We start from the raw sequence: 19,666 nt of genomic DNA, 5'->3' as shown, positions 1-19,666 counted from the left end.
GGAAGGCGGGGCGAAAGGGTATGGTTCCGTCATGAAGATCGGACGGTCCACAGAGTTGGCGGGAAGAATCGACGGTGTAGCCGGTTTTCGTTTTGACAGGTCGAAAGCGCCTTTGCAATCGAACTGCACTTTGTCTGAACTTCGGATACTTTAACCGGAGTAGCTGAAGGAAATGGAATATGCCGTGATCATTTGGTGGTCTTGTAGTTTGGTAGCGTAGGCAAGTAGTTCTCAGGGTTCTCGTCAAGTTCTAGAACCTTCTACCATCTCCGTGTTCCAGTTTTGCGTGCGTGTGTTCATCCGGGGTTCGATCAAATTAAGAGCTCAAATTTTCTGGTTCTGACAGGTCGCGCTCCGGCAAGATCCCGACATGTAAATGTACCAATTCATATGCGAATTTGCTCCAGGTGTGGAAGTCAATTGTTCCACATCTGCTTGCGACCGATTGAGATGCGGCAACGGCGGTGAGGCGAGTTCCAGGAGGAATCGTCCTTGGCGGAGACGGCAATCAATGCCTCCATGGGCGATGCCGGTGAAACGCGCCCGAGCCGGAGACCGGCGGCCAAGCCCTATATCGCCGTGACTAGTGGTGGCGGCGTCGACGGAAAAATTAATGATTTGTCATCCAAAACTTTTGTCCTTGATCATAATGACACATAAGTTAATAACATATGTGATTGTCTGAATCTATAATTATGAGTGAGGGTGGTAAATAAGCGAAACTCATTTTTAATGGTAGCAAATCATCCATTGGCCCGGCGTCAACTGCGGTTGATAGAATGCGGCGGACTAGGGAGAGGGAGCACACCGGGAGTGGGGGAGGAGGAGCTTTTTATTTTTATATTTTTTCGATTAAAAATTTAAATAAATAGATTTCTCGTGAAAAAAATTATAAAACCAGACGCCTACCGCCCCCTGAGAGGGCGGTAAGCAGTCCCCAGGCTCTTATGGCCTTGTCAGTGGGCGGTAGCCTTACAGCCCTCTGAGGGGCGGGTAGCTACAGTACATAAACAGTAAACCTCAATGAACAGTGCTTTGAAGTTTAATTTCGCTCCTAACTTCTCTATTCAAAATAGTGATGTTCTGTTGCTCCAAAAATCCTAAAACTTTTTTTACGTGTTACATAATATATGTGCAACTCATTTTAATTGAATTCACCCAAAAATCCTGTGTAGAATTTAAACTAAAATGCTTCAAATAAGGCTACTTTTATAACTTCTAGCAATTGTTAGCACCTCAAATAAATTTCTAAAAATCTGGTAAAATTCACTAATATTCTTCTTATGTGATATGATAATTTCTAAAATTATTTTCAGCCCGATTATATGGTAAAAAAGTGGATTCCTTTGTAATGCACCATTTATATGTATTTTTATAATTTCATGTGATATTCTTCTTTTAACTTAATTTGAATTCAAACATATACTAACCTAGTGCTGAAAATAATTTTAGAAATTATCACATCACATAAGAAGAATATTAGTGAATTTTACCAGATTTTTAGAAATTTATTTGAGGTGCTAACAATTGCTAGAAGTTATAAAAGTAGTCTTTTTTGGAGAATTTTAGTTTAAATTATACACAGGATTTTTGGGTGAATTCAATTAAAATGGGTTGCACATATATTATGTAACACGTAAAAAAAGTTTTAGGATTTTTGGAGCGACAGAACATCACTATTTTGAATAGAGAAGTTAGGAGCGAAATTAAATTTTAGAGTACTGTTCATTGAGGTTTACTGTTTATGCACTGTATCTAACCGCTAGCAGCGGTGGGACTGCTTACCGCTCTCTCATAAGAATCTATTTATTTAAATTTTTAATGAAAAAATATAAAAATAAAAAAAAACTCGGAGGAGGAGGACTCCTGGGGGCGGAGGCCCAGGCGTCAGTGGGTTGAGCCGTACCGGAGCGCTTGTTTACCCGGGCCGGTTCTTCAACGGCCCGAGCCCCTTTTTTTTTTTGGTGTTTTTGCTGTCATGGAGATTGGAGCTGACCAGACTTGTCCAGCGCGCGCCGTGGGATCCTTGGCGCCGGGTCGAGACATGGAGCCGCCGGCCAGCCTCTCGCGCGCGCCCGTGAGGCCGCAGACGCGGGCGGGCGAGGGAGACTGCCAGCATCTCCCGCGGGACACCGGGACACGGCGACCGCCCGCGTTCTACAGCTCCGTGTTCGCGCAGGTACGCCAGCTGCTCGACGAAATGCCCGCAGCGTTAGAAGCGGCGAGGGAATCGTTTCTTCCGTTTCGCTTTTCCCATGCGTGGGCTCGATGACATTGCGTTTTTTTTTTTTTGCTTTGGACGTGCGCGCGTGCAGATCGAAGAGGTGGGGTGGGAGCGGCTGGTGAGCGCCACCGGCGACGACGGGGTGTCCTGTCTCACCTTCCGTGTCGTGTAAGGATTCCTCTCGTGCTGCCAGTCGGCACTAAGCAGTGATGGTTACTTATGCATTTGTTGTACGACTGTTTGGAGACAAAACTGTCATCGTTGAGTGAGGCTGAGGCTAGCGCATGAAGGATATACTGAAATTTGTCAGTTTGATGCATTGTTTTAAAAAGGTTGTTTTCAATAAATAATTTTGAAAGAACCCACATAGGATGCGTATTATGGAAGATGTATCGCATGCTTGCAAGTTGCTAGTTCCTATCACATGATCACATCTCTTCAATTCTAGTCTATCATCTGAACTTAAGGCTTATAGTGCCTCTGATTGCCAGGGATGAGCAGGGACGAAACCATTCACTGGAGATCACACTTCCCATTAGCTATCCTGCAAGCCCCCCATCAATTGTCGCGGTAGTCTCTTGCCCTATATATATTTCTGCCAAACAATCAATGTTGCTCTTCGAAGTTTGTTTTTATCATATTGTGCCATAGCAGGATATTTCAGAAAGGTAGCGCATGCCATATGATTTATGTTGTGTAATGTAACAGGATGTACCTTATCTCCCAAAAATACAGTGGTCAAAAAGAACAAAGCTGAAAGATGTTCTCTGCCAGTTCCAAGAGGTAGGCTGCAAGACTTCAACCATATGAGCTGCTTTTTCATTGTCATCACCTTTTATATTGTTTTGTTCTTATTGGGTTTACACAACCAGCACCTGAAGATATTACAAGAGTTCTGGTCTACGATGGATGAGATTGATAAAGCCCTTTGGGTTGTTGATCCAAAAAAAATGACCTATGCTATGTCTCATCGTCGTATAGCTTTAGGTGATTTCCTTATTCTTTTGGAATTAATAGTTGTGTTCCTTCTCTTATTTAGCTTTGATTAAATATCACGTGTTGCCTGATATCGCCAGGTGATGATTGCTATATTTTACTACATGTTGATGCACGCAAGCCCAGCTCCTTGCCAGAGTAAGGTCAGATTTCAGGACTCTATTTCAAGTCAACCATGGTTGACATCACCCTTTTTTCAGGTGTCGCTTCTTGAGCACAGATGGGAAACTTGAACCGCTCATAGTGAATTGGAGGAAAAACCGCAGAAGATGGTATATTCACATGCTTCCTGCGTTGCATTGTACACTTTCTTATGTTTTATTCCGATGAACTATTGTATTTGATCGCATTCAAATATTTTTACTGAGCGCTTGCCAAGTTAACATGTGCTAAACCTAAACTCTGTTGTACCAGTTTCTTCTCTCCTGTAAATCTACGGATGCTGGTTTATACTAGTATACTTGGAATGCATAATTGAAATTTCTCTACGCTTACATTGACAGTCATGTGAAAAGTTGTGATAAACTCTTATGATCTTTTTTCTATTACTAGGGATGCAAAGAAGAAATTCCATGAAAATTTGGCAGCAGTCTTGGATTTTGCATTGCCTGCACCCCCTTCAGTCAGTAGCATCAAAGATGACGAGCAAGCTGATTGTGGGATATGTTATGCCAAGCATCTGCCAGTCGGTGAGCAGAGTTGTCATGTGTTTTTCATGCAACCCCTCTTCATGTAACACTGTCCCTGACCACAATTGTTGCTTCAGACGACGAGCTCGGCACCCACAGCGGGTGCGCGACCAACTACACATGCGAAAACCCTAGCTGCAGCAGAGCTTTCCACTCTGTCTGCCTCAGAGATTGGCTACGCTCCATCACCACAACAAGGCAGTATGTCGAAATGAATCCCCAGAGTGATGCATTGATGTGTACTATCATCTGATTTCCTTCTCACGAATCCTCTGTCCTCCGCCTGTTCGCAGGTCGTTCGATGTCCTGTTCGGGAACTGCCCGTACTGCAGCGACCCTGTTGCCGTGAAGATCACCGACCCCTAACCTTCAGATATGCATGTCTGGAGTTTTCTTTCAGAAAGCTCTAGATCCCTACGTGGATGCATTCGTCAGGTTCCTTGAAACGGTTATGGGGGTCTACGACGTCATGGTCGGAGGTGCAAAGAGGTCGAAATTGCCGTCTGCTTCTGGAGAGCAAAGAAGTCTGCCGACCTAACCAGTCAATCAGATTGATTCTCGCACTCTGTTCTGGAACACGCCCTTCTAGATTGTAACTAACGCTGATGCGGTGGTTCTGCGTTTCTGGCTCGTCACTGCTTTGCAGTACATGCAGTATCATCCTAGCCTACGCTGTCGCGCTCCAGGTAGTTTACCAACCGGTTGCCAAACTCTGATGATGGTGTCCATTCAAATTTTTTTTTTTGAGATTTGTGTTGGAGAGTTGGATGAAAAGAATCATAATATAAATAAGAAAAAATAATAGATAAATAAATATTAAATGGGATACTGGACGATTGAGATAAGTCGTATTTCGACAAGTCCCCCGAGCCGAGCACGCAGATGGGGACGACGCAGCGCGGTTGGAATTGTCGCGCCACGCCACGCCTCGCCTCGCCTCCTCGGCGACCAACCACCTCGCGGCGCGGAATAGAAAAAAAGTCGCAGTCTTGGACGGCGACGGCTTCCCGAATCCAAGCACCTATAAAAAACACCAGCCCACGGCCTCGTCAGAGGGAGAGAAAATGGCGAGTGGGGGGGAGAAGAAGCAGAGGCGGCGGCGGCGGCTGCTCGGGGCGGCGTGCCTCCCGCGGCCCGGGTGCTTCACGGTGTCCGCCACAGGAGAAGACGAGGGCACGTCGGCCTCCGGCGCCGGCGAGGGGGGGACCAAGCCGACGCCGACGCATCTGGTTGTGACGGTCAATGGGATCGTCGGCAGGTGACCTTTCTGTCTCATCTCCTCTTGCCCCTTTCTCTTTTGTTCTTTGCCTTCCCTTGACGAACGGCAGCTGTATTCCTCAAGCAATTCACGCACACCGTGCTAGCTCTTTTAGCTTGACGAAAGTTAAGATTTTACTTACTGCTAGTAGAAGGACTAACCGTGTCACGGTCCAGGACAAAATTTATGGTTTTCCAAGTGAAAGGCGTCGGCAGAGTTGGTTCGAGATGTTTATATCTCGATTCAGTTTCTGATGCTTTGTTTCGTATGCTGATGACTCATGTCCTCGAAATGAGTAAATCCCAGAGGGGTGTCCTGGAAACTCATGAATTTAGGGGTTAGCATAGCATTCAGTAGTTAGTTTTGGAAGTGAAGCAAGTATTTTGCAGCTTTTATCATCGGCAGTGCTTTACTCTCACATTTCAAAGCTTGCTCTGAATCTAGTCAAAGCTTCAGTTGTAGCAAATCCGAATATTTGCATCCGCAACAATGCCAATCTTTCTTTGCTCCATATTTGGATGCTTGCAATATGAGGGAAATCTTCTTACAATGATTACTAACTACTCCATAATGATAGTGTGTGTGTGGTTCTGTTTCGTTTCTTTCTTTTGTTGTGTGTGGATTATAATTGGACCGCTCTTCATCTTTAATACAATGACATGTAGTTCGCTTGCATGTTCGAGAAAAAAATTGTGGGAGTGGGACTAACTGGTGGATCCATGAGGAAACGGCAAATCACAGCAACTTGAACATTACTGTTATAGGCCTAACATTGTCATGCAAGGATTAGGATTTATATGCAATGCTGTTTTTTTCGAGGACTTGGACTTGGATTAAATTACCTTTATTCGAATAAATATATTGTAAATTGTACTCCTTGAATGATAATGCGAGGCCTGTAGCTGTAATGTTGGCATATGTTCCTCAGGGCACCCAAACCGCTTGCCTGCGAGGTTCCTGGCATCCATTTGCAATGTCTGCAACTGATCTACGATCCAAGTTCCAGCATTATGCAATGGAGAAGGAATCTACTGCTGTAACTAAAACCTCCATTTCACCTTACGACAGTTCCACATGAGCAAACTAACTTTAATGACTTTAGCATAATCATTGCTAGAATTCTTTGTGAGGCGACACCCATCCCAGCTCTTACAAACGTTTATACTTTCAACTATGCAGTGCAGAAAATTGGCGTTTCGCAGCAAAACATTTCATCAAGAAACACCCTGAAGATGTGGTTGTTCACTGTAAGTTTAACAGCAACGCATATAGGTTCATACCCTGTAGTCCCTATAATTTGTTTGACATCAAAACTAGCATTCTTTCAGTTCATTTGTACTGCTTCACACAGTTAAATGGGAATATTCCTTGGTGGTGCAGGCAGCGGGTGCAACTCAGCTACTCGAACTCTTGATGGGGTTGATGTGATGGGACGAAGACTGGCAGAGGAGGTAAGTAATGATGAACGTTGAAAATAATCAAGACTGGACGTTCTATTTACATCGATCGGCATTTTCTGCATTTTCTTTCATAATTAACTCCTTTATTCAATATCATCATTAGCATCTATTATTTTTCTCCACATGTATCTTTGGATTAACTGTTACTTTTATGTGTTAAGGTGATCTCCGTTGTTCAGTGTAGACCAGAGCTTCGCAAGATCTCTTTTGTTGCACATTCATTGGGTGGACTAATCGCAAGATATGCTATTGCACTATTATATGAGAGTGCTACACAAACATATTCTCATGAAGAGTGTGAGAAGCATGCTGTTGACTATTCCAGCAACCAGCATACTGTTGAAGGAAAAATTGCTGGTTTGGAGCCTATTAACTTCGTCACTTTTGCAACACCACACCTTGGTACAAGATCACATAAACAGGTTACGTTAAAAAATTTCCACCACCGTTAATTGTGGACTCTGATATTTAATTCCTTTCTCCGATTCCTACTTATTGTGATGTAGACGTGTGATAATCCCTGTTGCTTCCACAGGATATATTATATTATTATTGGTCACCTTTTATAGTAGAGACTAAATACCATTTGTAAACTGAGTTTAAATGTTAAGAATGGTAACCAGTCTGGTGCATAATTTAGTATGTAATAACTCTCCCTGTTGGTGCTACAACATAAGACGTTTTCGTTTCTTTATTTTAATCTTATGATTGCTAGCACAAATCCACATATGGTTTCTCTATTGTACTACATGCATGTACTTATTTTCCTCATATTCATACTAGCATCCACTGTTATCTTCCCCTTCCTCTGTAACTAATATAAGTATTTTTTGTTATTTTCACAGTCCTTAATGCAAGACTTTAACCATGGTTCACTGAAAAAAAAACTTTAACCATGGGTTTTAATAATAATAATAATATACTAGTGAAGATTTATATGCTGTAACTTTAAGAAAAATCTAGTTATGTTATTTTTCATGTGGTTAACCTATGTATTTAGTGACGGACCAGAGAGTACAACACTATTGGTTCTCGTGGCTGCATCTGTTGTGGCCATGAATGATGCACAGATTTCACTGACTCAGTTATTGATTTGCACTAGCAGATACCATTGCTTCATGGTTCCAACAAATTGGAAAAGATGGTATATCGTTTGTCTTGGATAGCTGGGAGAAGCGGAAAACATCTTTTCCTGAAAGATATTGAAGATGAGAAACCAGCACTCCTTCTACAGATGGTTACTGATTATGGTGATCTCCATTTCATGTACGCCATGGAAATAATTCTACTTGTTTCACAAAAGGGGAAGTTAGTCCTGACATTTCAATGTATTTTATACTTTGCTTCTGCATGCAGATCAGCTCTGCGCTCTTTCAAGCGTCGTGTTGCTTACTCAAATGTTTGCAATGATTGTATCCTTGTTGCATAAACGCTTTCAATTTCCAGATCATATAAGCCTTTTGGCTTGTCTATTGGTTAACAATAAACTACTAGATGTATGGCCTTGACTAAAAGAATAGTTATCGTTGGCTGGAGGACATCTTCAATACGCTATCAACATGAGCTTCCCAAGGTGATATATTCACTATGAGCCCATTTGCTGTTTTAACTGAGTTCCTATATCTGAAAATTCCTGTGCATCAGCACCAAAATTTTATAAACGATGGTAGATATCCACATATTGTATATGTGGAAAAAACAAAGGCTCAGGATGTTGATTTTTCGGACGCAATGATTTACCAGGCAAAAACTACAAGTGAAATGGAAGGTACGGTACGAAATTTCTCTTATTTTAGCTGGAATGAAGAAATTGCATGTTCTTCCATAGTTATTTTTGTGCTGAGCCATTGATCCATGAACAAAGAAGAGGCATCCTTCCTTATAGTTCTTTAATGTGGCCTCCACATTTTTCCTTTAGTCTGCCATATATTTTCCCTTTAAGAATAAGAACAGAAATGGAGGGATGGTGTCATGAGAACATCATCAGTGTTTATTGCCGAAGGACTTCTTGATGAACCAGCTGAAACCATTTTTATTTTTATTTTGATGACTATATTTTAGGGATTGCTGAATGTTTGCAGTGCATTTATTTTTTTTAAAAGAAAATGTTTACACTGGGATTGAAATTTTGTTCTTCTTTCGTGTTTGCTAAATTGGTTGTTCCGTGTCTTTTTATTGAGATTCTTATTTTCTTAACCCAATTAACCTTTTACCTTTAACTTCAGAAGTGATGCTCAAAGGTCTGAATAGACTTCCATGGGAAAGGGTAGATGTTAGCTTCAAGAAAAGTAGACAAAGGATTTTTGCTCATAGCACCATTCAGGTATGTGATGAACCCCTTTCCCCTTGGCCTTCTATTTTACATTCTTCTTATTTACCTACTTGATACTCGTACTCTTCACTCTTAGATATACTTCTCAACAATTTGCACAGGCAAAAAAGTTTCTCCTTTTGGAAGGCTACGTTGTGAGATCTCATTAGAATCTGTCTACTGAATACTCTTAGCTAAAAAAGTTTCGCTGAACTTTTCGTTTATTTTTCAATATTAGCTTTAGGAGTTCAAGAAATGAGTTGAGGTGTGTAGTCAGTTCCTTAATTATCTGTTTAAGCCAAAACTTGAAGTGTGTAATTTTCCGTTTAAGCTGCTATCCCAGAGTGAAAACGTGATTCAAGCAATCAGTTCATGAGTTAGAAATATCATTGCGTTAATGCAGAAAGATAAATTAGTCAGTTCATGAGTTAGAAATATCATTGCGTTAATGCAGAAAGATAAATTAGTAGCTGCATGAACACTGATTCATTCTTTGCATTTGTTTTGTGTTGCAGGTCAAGACTTATTTCTTGAATTCTGATGGAGCTGACGTGATTTTTCACATGATCGATCATTTTCTTTACTAACATGGGGGTGCTAAGGTGGTGCCAAATTCTTCTTTTTGTGGGTCAATTCCGGTCGGAGTGTAGAACTCGTTGTAAGTTGGGTCTCTACGCTTCCTGTAATTTTTGAGCCGCGTAGGTTCTTTTCCAGACTCCAGCAACGCATTGTACATGTACCGATGTGCTGGACCACAATCTGTTATCCATGTATACAATGAAATTCGCTGTGCTTTTGCTTCTCGAACAGAGAAGTAAGAGGCGGGCAGCAAGGATCTCAGATTGATGCGCCAAACATTCCCTTTTCCCCAACGCATAGATCACCTGTATTATCGGCTGATAATTAATCTATTCTACTTGAAAAGTAAGTAACGAGTCTCGTACCACTTGAATCTCAAGTATACTCTGAATCTCTCACCTCCATTGTGTGGGCCATCTACTCTCTACGTTCGTCCAATGATTTCTCGTGTCGCTTACTCACCCTGTCCTGCTCCTCTCCCACGTCCCCAACAGGTGGGGTCTGCATGTTGCACACTCACCCCTCCATCCACACCACTGCTCTCCAGTCTCCTAAGCCGTCGTCGCGCCGACGACACCATCCCTGCTCTCACTTCGCTCCCCCCTTCCCCGACCCCCTCACGCTCCTTGCCTCCTTCCCTCCACCTCGTGACTCAGGTGCCTCACCACCGTCTAGCCGATTCCCCACACAACGCCTTGGTCGCGCCACCTCCCCGCCGCCTCTCGCTTCTGTCTTATCTCGCGATGCAACCGCCCAAATCCACGCTATCTCCACCAGATCTGAGCCACCATCGTCCGAATCTACCTCCCTGATGCCTATCGTCGCCCTTCACTGACACCGCTGCCACCATCTCGACTACATCGCTGCCGACCGAGGTGAGCCCGCCACGCCGATGAGCTGCTGCACTAGGTGGGCGCGCGCCATCGACTCCGAGCTGGCACCGCCCGGATCTGCCTCCCCGACGCCTACAGTCGCCCTTCACTGACACCGCTGCCACCATCTCAACCGCGTCGCTACTGACCGAAGTGAGCCCGCAAGCTCCGTCGTCGCACGCAGCGAGGTTTGCCATGTTGTCGCCCTCCGCCATAGGGTCCGCGGCGTCGGTGGAACTAATGGACACCGTCCGCGCATCGTTCCCGTCGCTGGCGTTCCGAGTGTAACCGTTCACCGATGAGGAGTGTGTGAGGGGCTCATCAGCACCTCCATCCGCAGCGCGCTCGACCGGCCGCTCAACTACGCGCGGTCCTATCTTGCCCCCATGTTGTCGTCGTGCGTGCGTCATGTCGTGTACCTCGACTCCGACGTCATCCTCACCAACAACATCGCGGTGCTCGCGGCGACCCTGCTCCCGGGGGAGGCAGCCGTGGCAGCGCCTGAGTACTGTTGCACCAGCTTCACTGCCTACTTCACACCGGGGTTCTAGGCGTCTCCCGCGCTATCATCGATGTTTGCTCACCAGCACGCGTGCTACTTCAACATCGCTCGGAGTGGTTTCGGCAAGTACATCCTCGTGGTACTTAGAGAAATCCGCTATAAGCGCTCAAGGTTATTCCCTTCCCATTTTCCCCACATCCATAATGTGTCGGATAAAATAACAAAACAAATATAGTATGGTTATTTTCAATCTTTGGCCATATCTGGAAACGTTAGGTCCATGTGTACAATCAATTCACTATGATGTACAATGCTTTAGTAATTTTAGAGTTTTTTTTTTATAGTTCTTACTATTTTTTCTGGTATATAGGATTAGCATATTTAGAATTATGCTTATTATGGGGCCTTGTGGAATAACATGACCAAAGTAAATTTCACACATTATACCTACTCTTTGGATAATCATGTTAAAAAAGGAACTGACTAGGAATTAAAGCGTTACATCCGTGGGTTACACGTGTGTTACACTTGATATGTATTTAATCTTATTTATTTATGAGTTGTGATTCTCGATTTTCTTTAAAAATTTGTTACTTTGGTGCAATAGTGTAGAAAGTTCCACTAAAAGATCTCTAAATTGTTTGGGAATTATGTGCCCATATTTCACTTTTACAGATCTTTTAGTAACTTAGTATGTCATTATTGCTTTTAACTCATCATATTTGTTGGGGTCTCACCTTTCTGGCCTTGTTTGTCATTGCTATATCATCGTCATCATGTGCTTAAGGAAAATTATAAGTAAGATATGCTTAAAAAACTTAGTGACAGATTATAATCATTGTTTGAGCTTGTGTCATTATGATCAATGGTATCCCACATATGATAAAGGCTGGTTCTATTATTTTTTTCTACTCTCAAGGAGCATATTGATGAATCAATTCTAGTATATGTTACAACATGAGCAAAGTTTAAAGATAATTTGAGAAGGCTAAGCTTTGTTTTTGAGTTTTTCTCTGACTGTTTAATTTTACCACATCGCAAGTGATGTTTGCATATGTGTTGCATGATATCACTCAAAATTTGCATGTCAGTGTTTGTAGATTTGTTTGGTAGGTTTCCGATTTTGCGTAATTAATTATTCAATAAATATGGTTCCTCCCACCTTTATTTCAATTCAGCAATTCTTACTCTTCTCACATGAGGCACTGATTTCTCTTAATCAACATATAGATCTTAGTTTGATGTGACAAAGATAGGAGGCAGATTTGGGAGTACTTGCAACTGGATAGAGAATATATTATTAGACTTCTATATGAGGTGGCTTGTCTTTTTTCCAAAAGAAATTTTTATTCTATGTTTTCACTCACTAAGTGCATTGGTGGCTAACATTAGTTGTTTGACCTCTTTTATTTATTGAATGACTTACTTTCTGAAAACGTTTGGTTATCTCAACTCCTGTGTATTAGTAAACATAAGTTAAAGAGAATAAGCCATATCTCCATGTTTTGTAGTTGTCATGGGTACGATGAAACTTGGAATGCATTCTACATATGAGGAACCATGTAAGACTTTATTCAGTTGCTGCTGATGGAGACAATTAGTGTGCTGCCATGGTGCCATAGTGCCATAGTGCTTTAACATAATGATTTTAATTAGTTCACATAGTGAATTTTCGTAGTTGCCATGGTGCTTTAACATAGTGATTTTAATTAGTTCGCACAGTGATTTGAATTTGTTCAGTGTCACGCTACATACATAGTTAGTAATTTTTCAAGGATGCGGTTTTAGCATTTTCATCAATCATGCTATTTCTGAAATTATTTCTTGTACAATGTTTAATATTTTGTGCAACCCTGCAACACTCTATATTGCTAGATCTTGATAGCGAGATAACATTCTTTGGTGTTTTTGATGGCTATGGAGGTAAGCATACTCACAAAGATAAGTGTTTTTCACATTCCTTCATTGTACTAGACTACTCATGGGGGACACCGCCATGCCAACTATTTGTAGCGACTGCAGTATCTCATTATGGATCGTTTTATTCAGGAAGAGTGGTTGCCAAATTCTGTGTGAAATATCTGCACAGTCAAGTTCTCAAAAGTGAAGCCTATTCAGCTAGTGACCTAGGTATTGCTATCCTTAGAGCTTTCTTTAGGCATATGGCAAATCAGATTCCACATGAAATGGTGTAACGCTTCAACATTTGTTAACATCACTATCAACATGAAGATGATAATTTCTAATACTGTGGTTGTGCTACTTTAGAATTGATGAAATGATGCGAGGACAAAGAGGTTGGAAAGAACTATCTGCACTTGGAGATAAGATAAACAAGTTTAGTGGTATGATAGAAGGGTTGATTTGATCTCTAAGGAGCAGTGATAATCAACAAGATGATTGGGCCTTTGAGGACGTACATATGCAACTGGCTACAATTATTTTCACTTTTTTTAAAAAAAAATAGATGTACAATTGATTTCATTTCTCATTGAAATATAAATTTTATCTGTTTCAAATTGTTAAATACTTTAAGTCATGTCAGTTGTGAATTGCATTAACAACTGAACTTTATGGTGGAAAATAAAACCTATGCAAAGAGAACAAATATGACCCAAGCATGAAAGATGTGTTGTCAATAATGATGTACTATAAGCTAATTATGAAATATGAAGTTTCAATGTTTCGATATTCTGGAGTTCACATGTTGCAGTTTATCACGATTGTTTGAGTTATGGAATCTTTTGTCAGGGGCCTCACTCTGATTTTGTTGGGCCGACATGTGGGAGTACAACATGTGTAGCACTAATAAGAAATAGCCAACTTGTTGTGGCAAACGCTGATGATTCCCGGTGTGTAATTTCAAGGGGTGGGTAGGTATATATTCTTGCTCTTCCATTAGTTAGTAAAGAAGATATTTTTAATAGCCTTAGTATATATTCTCTATGTCACATCTATAATAGGCATATAATCTATCAAGGGACCGTAAACTGGAGCTCACAGCTAAGAGAGAATACTAAATGTATGGGGTTTCATCCATATGGGATAAATAAATAGAAGTTCAAACTTGACAAGAGCAATTAGTGAGCATTCTCTTGCTTTTTTGTTAACATTGTGCACCTTGCTTCATGATTTAAGTATGTGAGTACTTCTTTGTAGCTTATAATTGTGTTTTACTTATAACTGATCAATGGTCTATACTTTTTGTTAACATTATGCACCTTGCTTCGTGCCGTAAGTATGTGAGTACTTTTTTATAACTCATAATTGTGTTTTACTTATAACTGATTGATGCCCCACAAGATTGATCCTTCTCTCGTTTTCCTCCCTGCCCGCTCGCCCTATTCACTTCCTCTCTCGCCCTTTCCCATCGTGCACCGTGTGTCCTACGATGTACCTAGGATGCTGGTGTCTAGGGAGGGATCACTGTTGGCCTCTCGACAGGCGCAGGCGTCGAGCAGCCACGTGAGGTCACACTGCTTGTCCCCAGTCTAGACATCGGCATCCACTCGTCGTCGCTTGTTCAACCACCGCAACACATATTATAGCGTAAAAATATTCGACTCCTGTTATAACGCATGAGTACATAACAGTCCATCAGATACTACTAGTTGCTATCAAACGGATCATCCCAAATCCACATGTACGCCGGCCGTCCGCTTCAGCAACGACCTGTGCCGGCGGCCACCAAGCTGGGGGGCTGCTTCTTCTCCTCGTTCACGATCAGGGATCAGGCCATCAGAGGCCGCAGAAGCTGTGCATGACAGTCAACAGATGTACCGGGCCACACTGTGTCATCCAGCCAATAAAACCTGCTGTGTCTTGCATCTCGGACAGAGAACCCATGGCGAGAATTACGGCTATTGACTTCCTGCCGTGCGTCCTGCTCTAGTACTGTAGCAAGCTTCCAGCCTTGACCTGAGCCTCTTTTAACTCTCTGTTGCTCGCAGCGATGATCACCTCGACAGCGCACCACTCACTGTTCTTTGACTAGCTATATTTGACCTGTTATTTACTGAACTTATGATCCTGTTGTCGTTAGGATTTTCAGTGTAAGGGTGCGTTTGGCTGCTGGAATCGGAACCGATTCTTGGCCGTTCTAGCGAATCCGTCAGCCGATACGATTATGTGAATAGGCCATGAACGTCCGTTTCTTTGGTGCGGGCGTATGAGGTTCGACATGTACTTGACCATATTAACTCGAAATTGCCACTCTGGCCGTGTCCTCGAACGGATCGGAGCTCTCAGTTCTCACCGCCGGCCCACCCGCCCACCCCTTCTTCCTCCTCTTCCCGCGACCTTCTCCTTGCGTGCCGGTGACCAAACGCCTCCACCGCCATGCGATGACGTGTTGGCGCTGCTGCCGCCGTTCGCTGGCCGAGCCGCGCCTCCGTTCATCGCCGATAAAGGCACACAGTGCCGTCGCCGCCTTGAGTCACTCGGGTTTGAGTGTGTGAGTGAGAAGAGTGGGCTGGAATAAACCGAATGAGAGTGGGCTGGTTGAGTATTTGGTTTATTCCAAGAAAAATGAAATAGAATTATTGTTACACTAAATAATCATGAAAAAAATAAATCAGGACAAGAGCAAATTGGTTAATTGCACTACCATTATCTTTTTAAGAACTAAATTCAATCAGTTAGTCAAACGATTTACAAAAATAATTCTAATTCATCAGAGGAGTGTTTCCAAAGAGAATTCGAAATTAAAATGTTTTTAAAGAGAATCTGAATCCCTACTAAACACATAATAAGTGATCAATAGGTAAGCCCATTGACATATGTAACTATTAAGCAAAATCCCTTTTTTTGGAGACCACGATGAAGCAAAATCTTTGGGAAAATGTTTTGCTATCTGGCTATCCTAGCAGTGGAGCACCAGTCATCAGAAGTTATCCCGAATTCCGGATCGAAGGTAGAGGCAAGTGGCAAGGTACAGTGTGGTAGTGTCTTCTTTCTTTCTCCACTGCTATTCCAGATGTCTCTTGAATTCTTGAACCTATTTGTGATCCCTTCTCGCAGAATCTGTGCACGACGCAACCGCGGCCCCTTATTTTGGCAACAAGGCTAGTTGCATGTAAGCACTTCACTCTCGCTTGCATTTCCCCTGCTCTCTCTCTCTCAAGCTTCACTGCTTCAGTTCGTACCAAATAATGGAGTAGTCTTTTTTTCATCGAGTGGTGTCCCAAAGGACCTCAGCAATCAGTGCCCATGGGCGTGCAAGGCTTGTGTCATTTTCGCATTGCTATCTCTGCACCAGCTCTTCAGCCCTTGCTGCGCTTCTCTCTCCTCCAACTTTTGTGCTCCTCACTTCCTCAGGCTGACAGCCCTCCTCTCTCTCTCTGTTCTCACTGCAGCCGAAGCAATGGCCGAAGTCTTTATGGTCTCAGGATTCAGACGCATTCAATGACCTGATCCGTAGTACACTGCTGTACATAACCTCCTCTCTCTCTCTCTCTCTGATTCCCAACACCGGAGCTACAAGGACCCTCCTGCCATAGTGAACAGTGAGCATGTTGGTGCTGTAGCATCCTCGCTCTGATATAAGTAGGCAACCTAGCAACTGTTGCCCACCTCACTCAGTGACTAGGCAGGCAACGTTCAATCAAGCTCTCTCATGGAACTTCTCCTTCACTCCTCGTCCCTGCTTCTCCTCCTGCTGCTATCCTCTCAAGGCCTCTGCTGCACCGAAGGTAAAAAAAATATTTTGCCTGCTTAAACCTAGATGTCCTCTCTCGCCCTATTCTTTTCTTGACAGATTGGTAGTTGATACAAGCGTATCGATTTAATTTCTTGCAGGTAGAGCACTGCATTATCATCAGCTCAAGGATCCTCCAAAGGTGGGTTGTCTTCTCTGGCTGACCATGCATGAGCTTCATGTCTTCATCTTTCTCTAGGCATGCGAACGAACTGCTTCTGCTAATTTGCTTCTGCATTTGCGCAATGGGAGGTATAGGCTGCTGATCAGGAGGGTGTTGCGATGGCCGAGGCGCTGATCGGGTCGAGGCCGCCGCGGTGCGAGGGCAAGTGCGCGCCGTGCGGCCGGTGCGAGGCGGTGCAGGTGCCGGTGGCGCCGCGGGTCGACAGGGCCGAGGCCGGCCGCGCCCGCCTGTTCAGGGCCGTCGGCGACAGGGTCGAGGAGAGCTACACCGACTACAAGCCCCTGAACTGGAAGTGCAGGTGCGCCGACCGGCGAGCCATGGATCCGTGATCCGGTTCCCTGGAGCTGCTGAACCCACGATACATACCACTATGATATACTAGTCACTACTAGTTCTTGCAGATGCCGAATGATCCATGACCAAGATGGTTGTTTGGAAATTTTCTCATCACTAGCTAGGTTTTGGTAGGCATAGAGAAAGATGCTTGTAGTTTGCAGCTGGTGATCCATCATCACTGGAAGACTTTGCTTCTTATTACTCAGTGTAAGCCTATAGGCTTTGGTGTATTATATTAAGAGTGGTGTCCTTCAAGAGAAGACTTGCTATACCTTTTGCAATGAAAACAAGCAGTTTGGTATTTTTTTCAAGCAAGATTTGGCTCAAATAATTAACTGAGCTAAAAGTTCTAGAATTGATGACATGTGTCAATGGCTTGCTTCTTTAAAATAACTGTTTTAGGGCTTTTCTTGTTTTTTTTGTTTTTGGTTGGTAATATATTTTGTATTCTCTCTTTATTTTAAATTTAATACATAAGGATGATCATACTGTTTCATGAAAAAAAAAGAGTGGTGTCCTTTTGCATCAGTAGTGTGGCATTACCATTTCGATACATCAAAAGAGTTCCATCTAATCTGATGCTGATTGCTTGAGTGACTTATCTTCACAAAAGATGGTCCATGCAGGATGCAGAAATGTCCAGTGTTGGTTAACTATTTATGTGCCGTTCGACGTTTAATTTGTAGAGTAGTATTAGCAACTGGCCAACTAGTAACCACTGTAAGGATTCAGGAGTGGACAATTTTACATTATTACCTGCTATGTTTTTTTTCAAGAATCATAGAAAGAAAAAAAGGGTGTCTGAAAAGGAGAAACAGTAAGACAAAAAAACTTTTCGATCTTGGAGGCACGCGCATCATTGCTAGCGGTGTCTTTTCCTCTTGAAGAACTTGTACCGTAAGCATTTCATACACGTCAGGTTCAGGACATGTCCTCCAGGAATCGGCTTCACGTCAGTCAGTACAATGATAAACGGATACAGCGATCTCGTTACATAAAGACTGTACAATACGATGCACTAGACGGCTTCAATTCCATGCACGGAAGACTGTCCATTGCACATTTCACTTTCCAGTCCTGAACTCTCCCAGTTAAGCATAATGCATTAGACTTGGCGAATCTTGCTGCTCTTTCCATTAGCCGCAGTAAACGTCAGAAAAATGCCAAGTGCCAATCAAACGGGGCACACATTCGAAGCTCAAATCCAGCATTGAGATCGAGCTTGTGAGTAGTCTGAAGAACTGACCTTCTACCAAAACTAGCCATACGAGTCTGAACTCTGAACTAGGCATCCAAGTTTTATGCTTTAGCTATGTGCACGACTGCATGACGAACTCATGTCTTCAGAAAAAGGCCACTGCATTCAACTCAGATCCTACCACACGGAGAAGGATGAATCTTTGCCTGACCACCTGGGCACGAGGAAAGGACAGTGCTGTGCCCAAATAAATTCTCACTCGAGTCATGAAGCGAGCCCTCGGCTCCTAGCGAGAGGTCATGTCACGCCCAAGCCGACCTCGGCATTGAAGCGTCTGTCTCTTTTGCCCCCCTGCGCTTCGCATTTCACAGGGAGAGCGAGCATCAGGAACATTTATGCCGAGCCATTGCTTAAGAGGAGCAGCAGCAGCGAAACGCAACAATCATGAGAGGTGTTGCTTCCAAGTTACCAGCAGACAACTGTGTGCAGTGAAATAAATGACTAGATGAGCATACAGAGTAGTAAGGAGATTATTTTTTTTAGTGAAAGTATGGGGAAAATTTTCCTTTGTTCAGAGGCTGCAAATAGACGAAGATGAAAGACTAACATTTGCGACTTTCGTCAGGCTCCTTTCAGAACGCAAGAATTTCGCAGAAATTTCACATCCGAACCAGTTGCAAGTTTACCGACACTAGCTACATATCAGGTGCATGCGGGCACTGACAAGGTCATTGTACACTATTTACAACGCCAGTTGATTACATGCTATATTGTTATCGATCAAACATCCGGTGAGCAGCAGAGAAGGGGGGCTACCACGATCTTGGATCCCGGCCCATGTTTGTGTCACGCAGCAGTGCCCATCCCATGAGCAGAGTCCATCAAACCGGTCATGTTAGGGTGTGTTTGGAGGACGTGACTAATTCGCGCTGCTCGCCCATCTCCCCGACAGCTCCCTCCTTCCTTTTTTTTCGAAAACTTCTTTCCCTCCGCTTCTTTCCTTTTTTTTTTAGAAACTTTTTAAAAAAACTATCCTGCTAAAAAATTTAAGAAAAAATTACTACGAAAAAGTTACTGATAAATTTTTTGAAAAAAAGATTACTAGGAAAAAGTTTTTTAAAAAAATTACCAAGAACAAGTTACCCGGGCACTAGTGAGCTCCTGTGGGCCAATGGGCCATGACTTGGGCTACTGAGCGCGCGCACTCGGGATCAGGAATTTTGTGTGTTTGGATGCATGATGGATGAACCTGATAGGAGATGGTCATTCAGTTGTTCACGATGTTGAGTTAGATGGGTAGGATAGATAAGATGATCACCATTAAAGAATATTTCTTAATATCCTGGTTGGGCTGATCCGGAA

At 43.0% G+C, this 19,666-nt stretch overlaps 3 protein-coding genes and 1 pseudogene across 3 annotated transcripts; all 4 read left to right on the top strand.

Annotated features, from left to right (window-relative positions):
• The first annotated feature begins 1,861 nt into the window (after positions 1–1,861).
• On the top strand, positions 1,862–9,778 carry LOC133910749 (uncharacterized). Its single transcript, XM_062353036.1, has 21 exons — positions 1,862–2,179; positions 2,316–2,392; positions 2,716–2,794; positions 2,933–3,007; positions 3,097–3,211; positions 3,301–3,358; positions 3,421–3,492; positions 3,773–3,909; positions 3,987–4,110; positions 4,203–4,272; positions 4,499–4,595; positions 4,756–5,167; positions 6,347–6,414; positions 6,548–6,618; positions 6,789–7,049; positions 7,733–7,893; positions 7,984–8,039; positions 8,148–8,200; positions 8,272–8,395; positions 8,853–8,950; positions 9,454–9,778. The coding sequence occupies exons 1-21, from the start codon at positions 1,979–1,981 to the stop codon at positions 9,523–9,525; spliced, it is 2,481 nt and encodes an 826-aa protein (XP_062209020.1). The 5' UTR covers positions 1,862–1,978; the 3' UTR covers positions 9,526–9,778.
• An 806-nt stretch (positions 9,779–10,584) lies between these two features.
• LOC133910748 (probable galacturonosyltransferase-like 1) lies at positions 10,585–10,940 on the top strand. The gene is made up of 2 exons (XM_062353035.1): positions 10,585–10,673; positions 10,715–10,940. The coding sequence occupies exons 1-2, from the start codon at positions 10,585–10,587 to the stop codon at positions 10,938–10,940; spliced, it is 315 nt and encodes a 104-aa protein (XP_062209019.1).
• A 1,076-nt stretch (positions 10,941–12,016) lies between these two features.
• Positions 12,017–14,036, top strand: LOC133910747 (probable protein phosphatase 2C 11; annotated as a pseudogene).
• Positions 14,037–15,806: 1,770 nt separating this feature from the next.
• On the top strand, positions 15,807–17,388 carry LOC133911226 (EPIDERMAL PATTERNING FACTOR-like protein 2). The gene is made up of 3 exons (XM_062353433.1): positions 15,807–16,581; positions 16,688–16,728; positions 16,845–17,388. Exons 1-3 carry the CDS (start codon positions 16,506–16,508, stop codon positions 17,097–17,099), a joined length of 372 nt encoding a protein of 123 aa, XP_062209417.1. The 5' UTR covers positions 15,807–16,505; the 3' UTR covers positions 17,100–17,388.
• The last annotated feature ends 2,278 nt before the right edge of the window (positions 17,389–19,666 follow it).

Source organism: Phragmites australis, chromosome 3 (assembly GCF_958298935.1).
Source record: "Phragmites australis chromosome 3, lpPhrAust1.1, whole genome shotgun sequence".
NCBI lineage: Eukaryota > Viridiplantae > Streptophyta > Magnoliopsida > Poales > Poaceae > Phragmites > Phragmites australis.
Note: the sequence above shows the minus strand (reverse complement) of the source record. Positions and strands in the feature narration are given on the sequence as shown.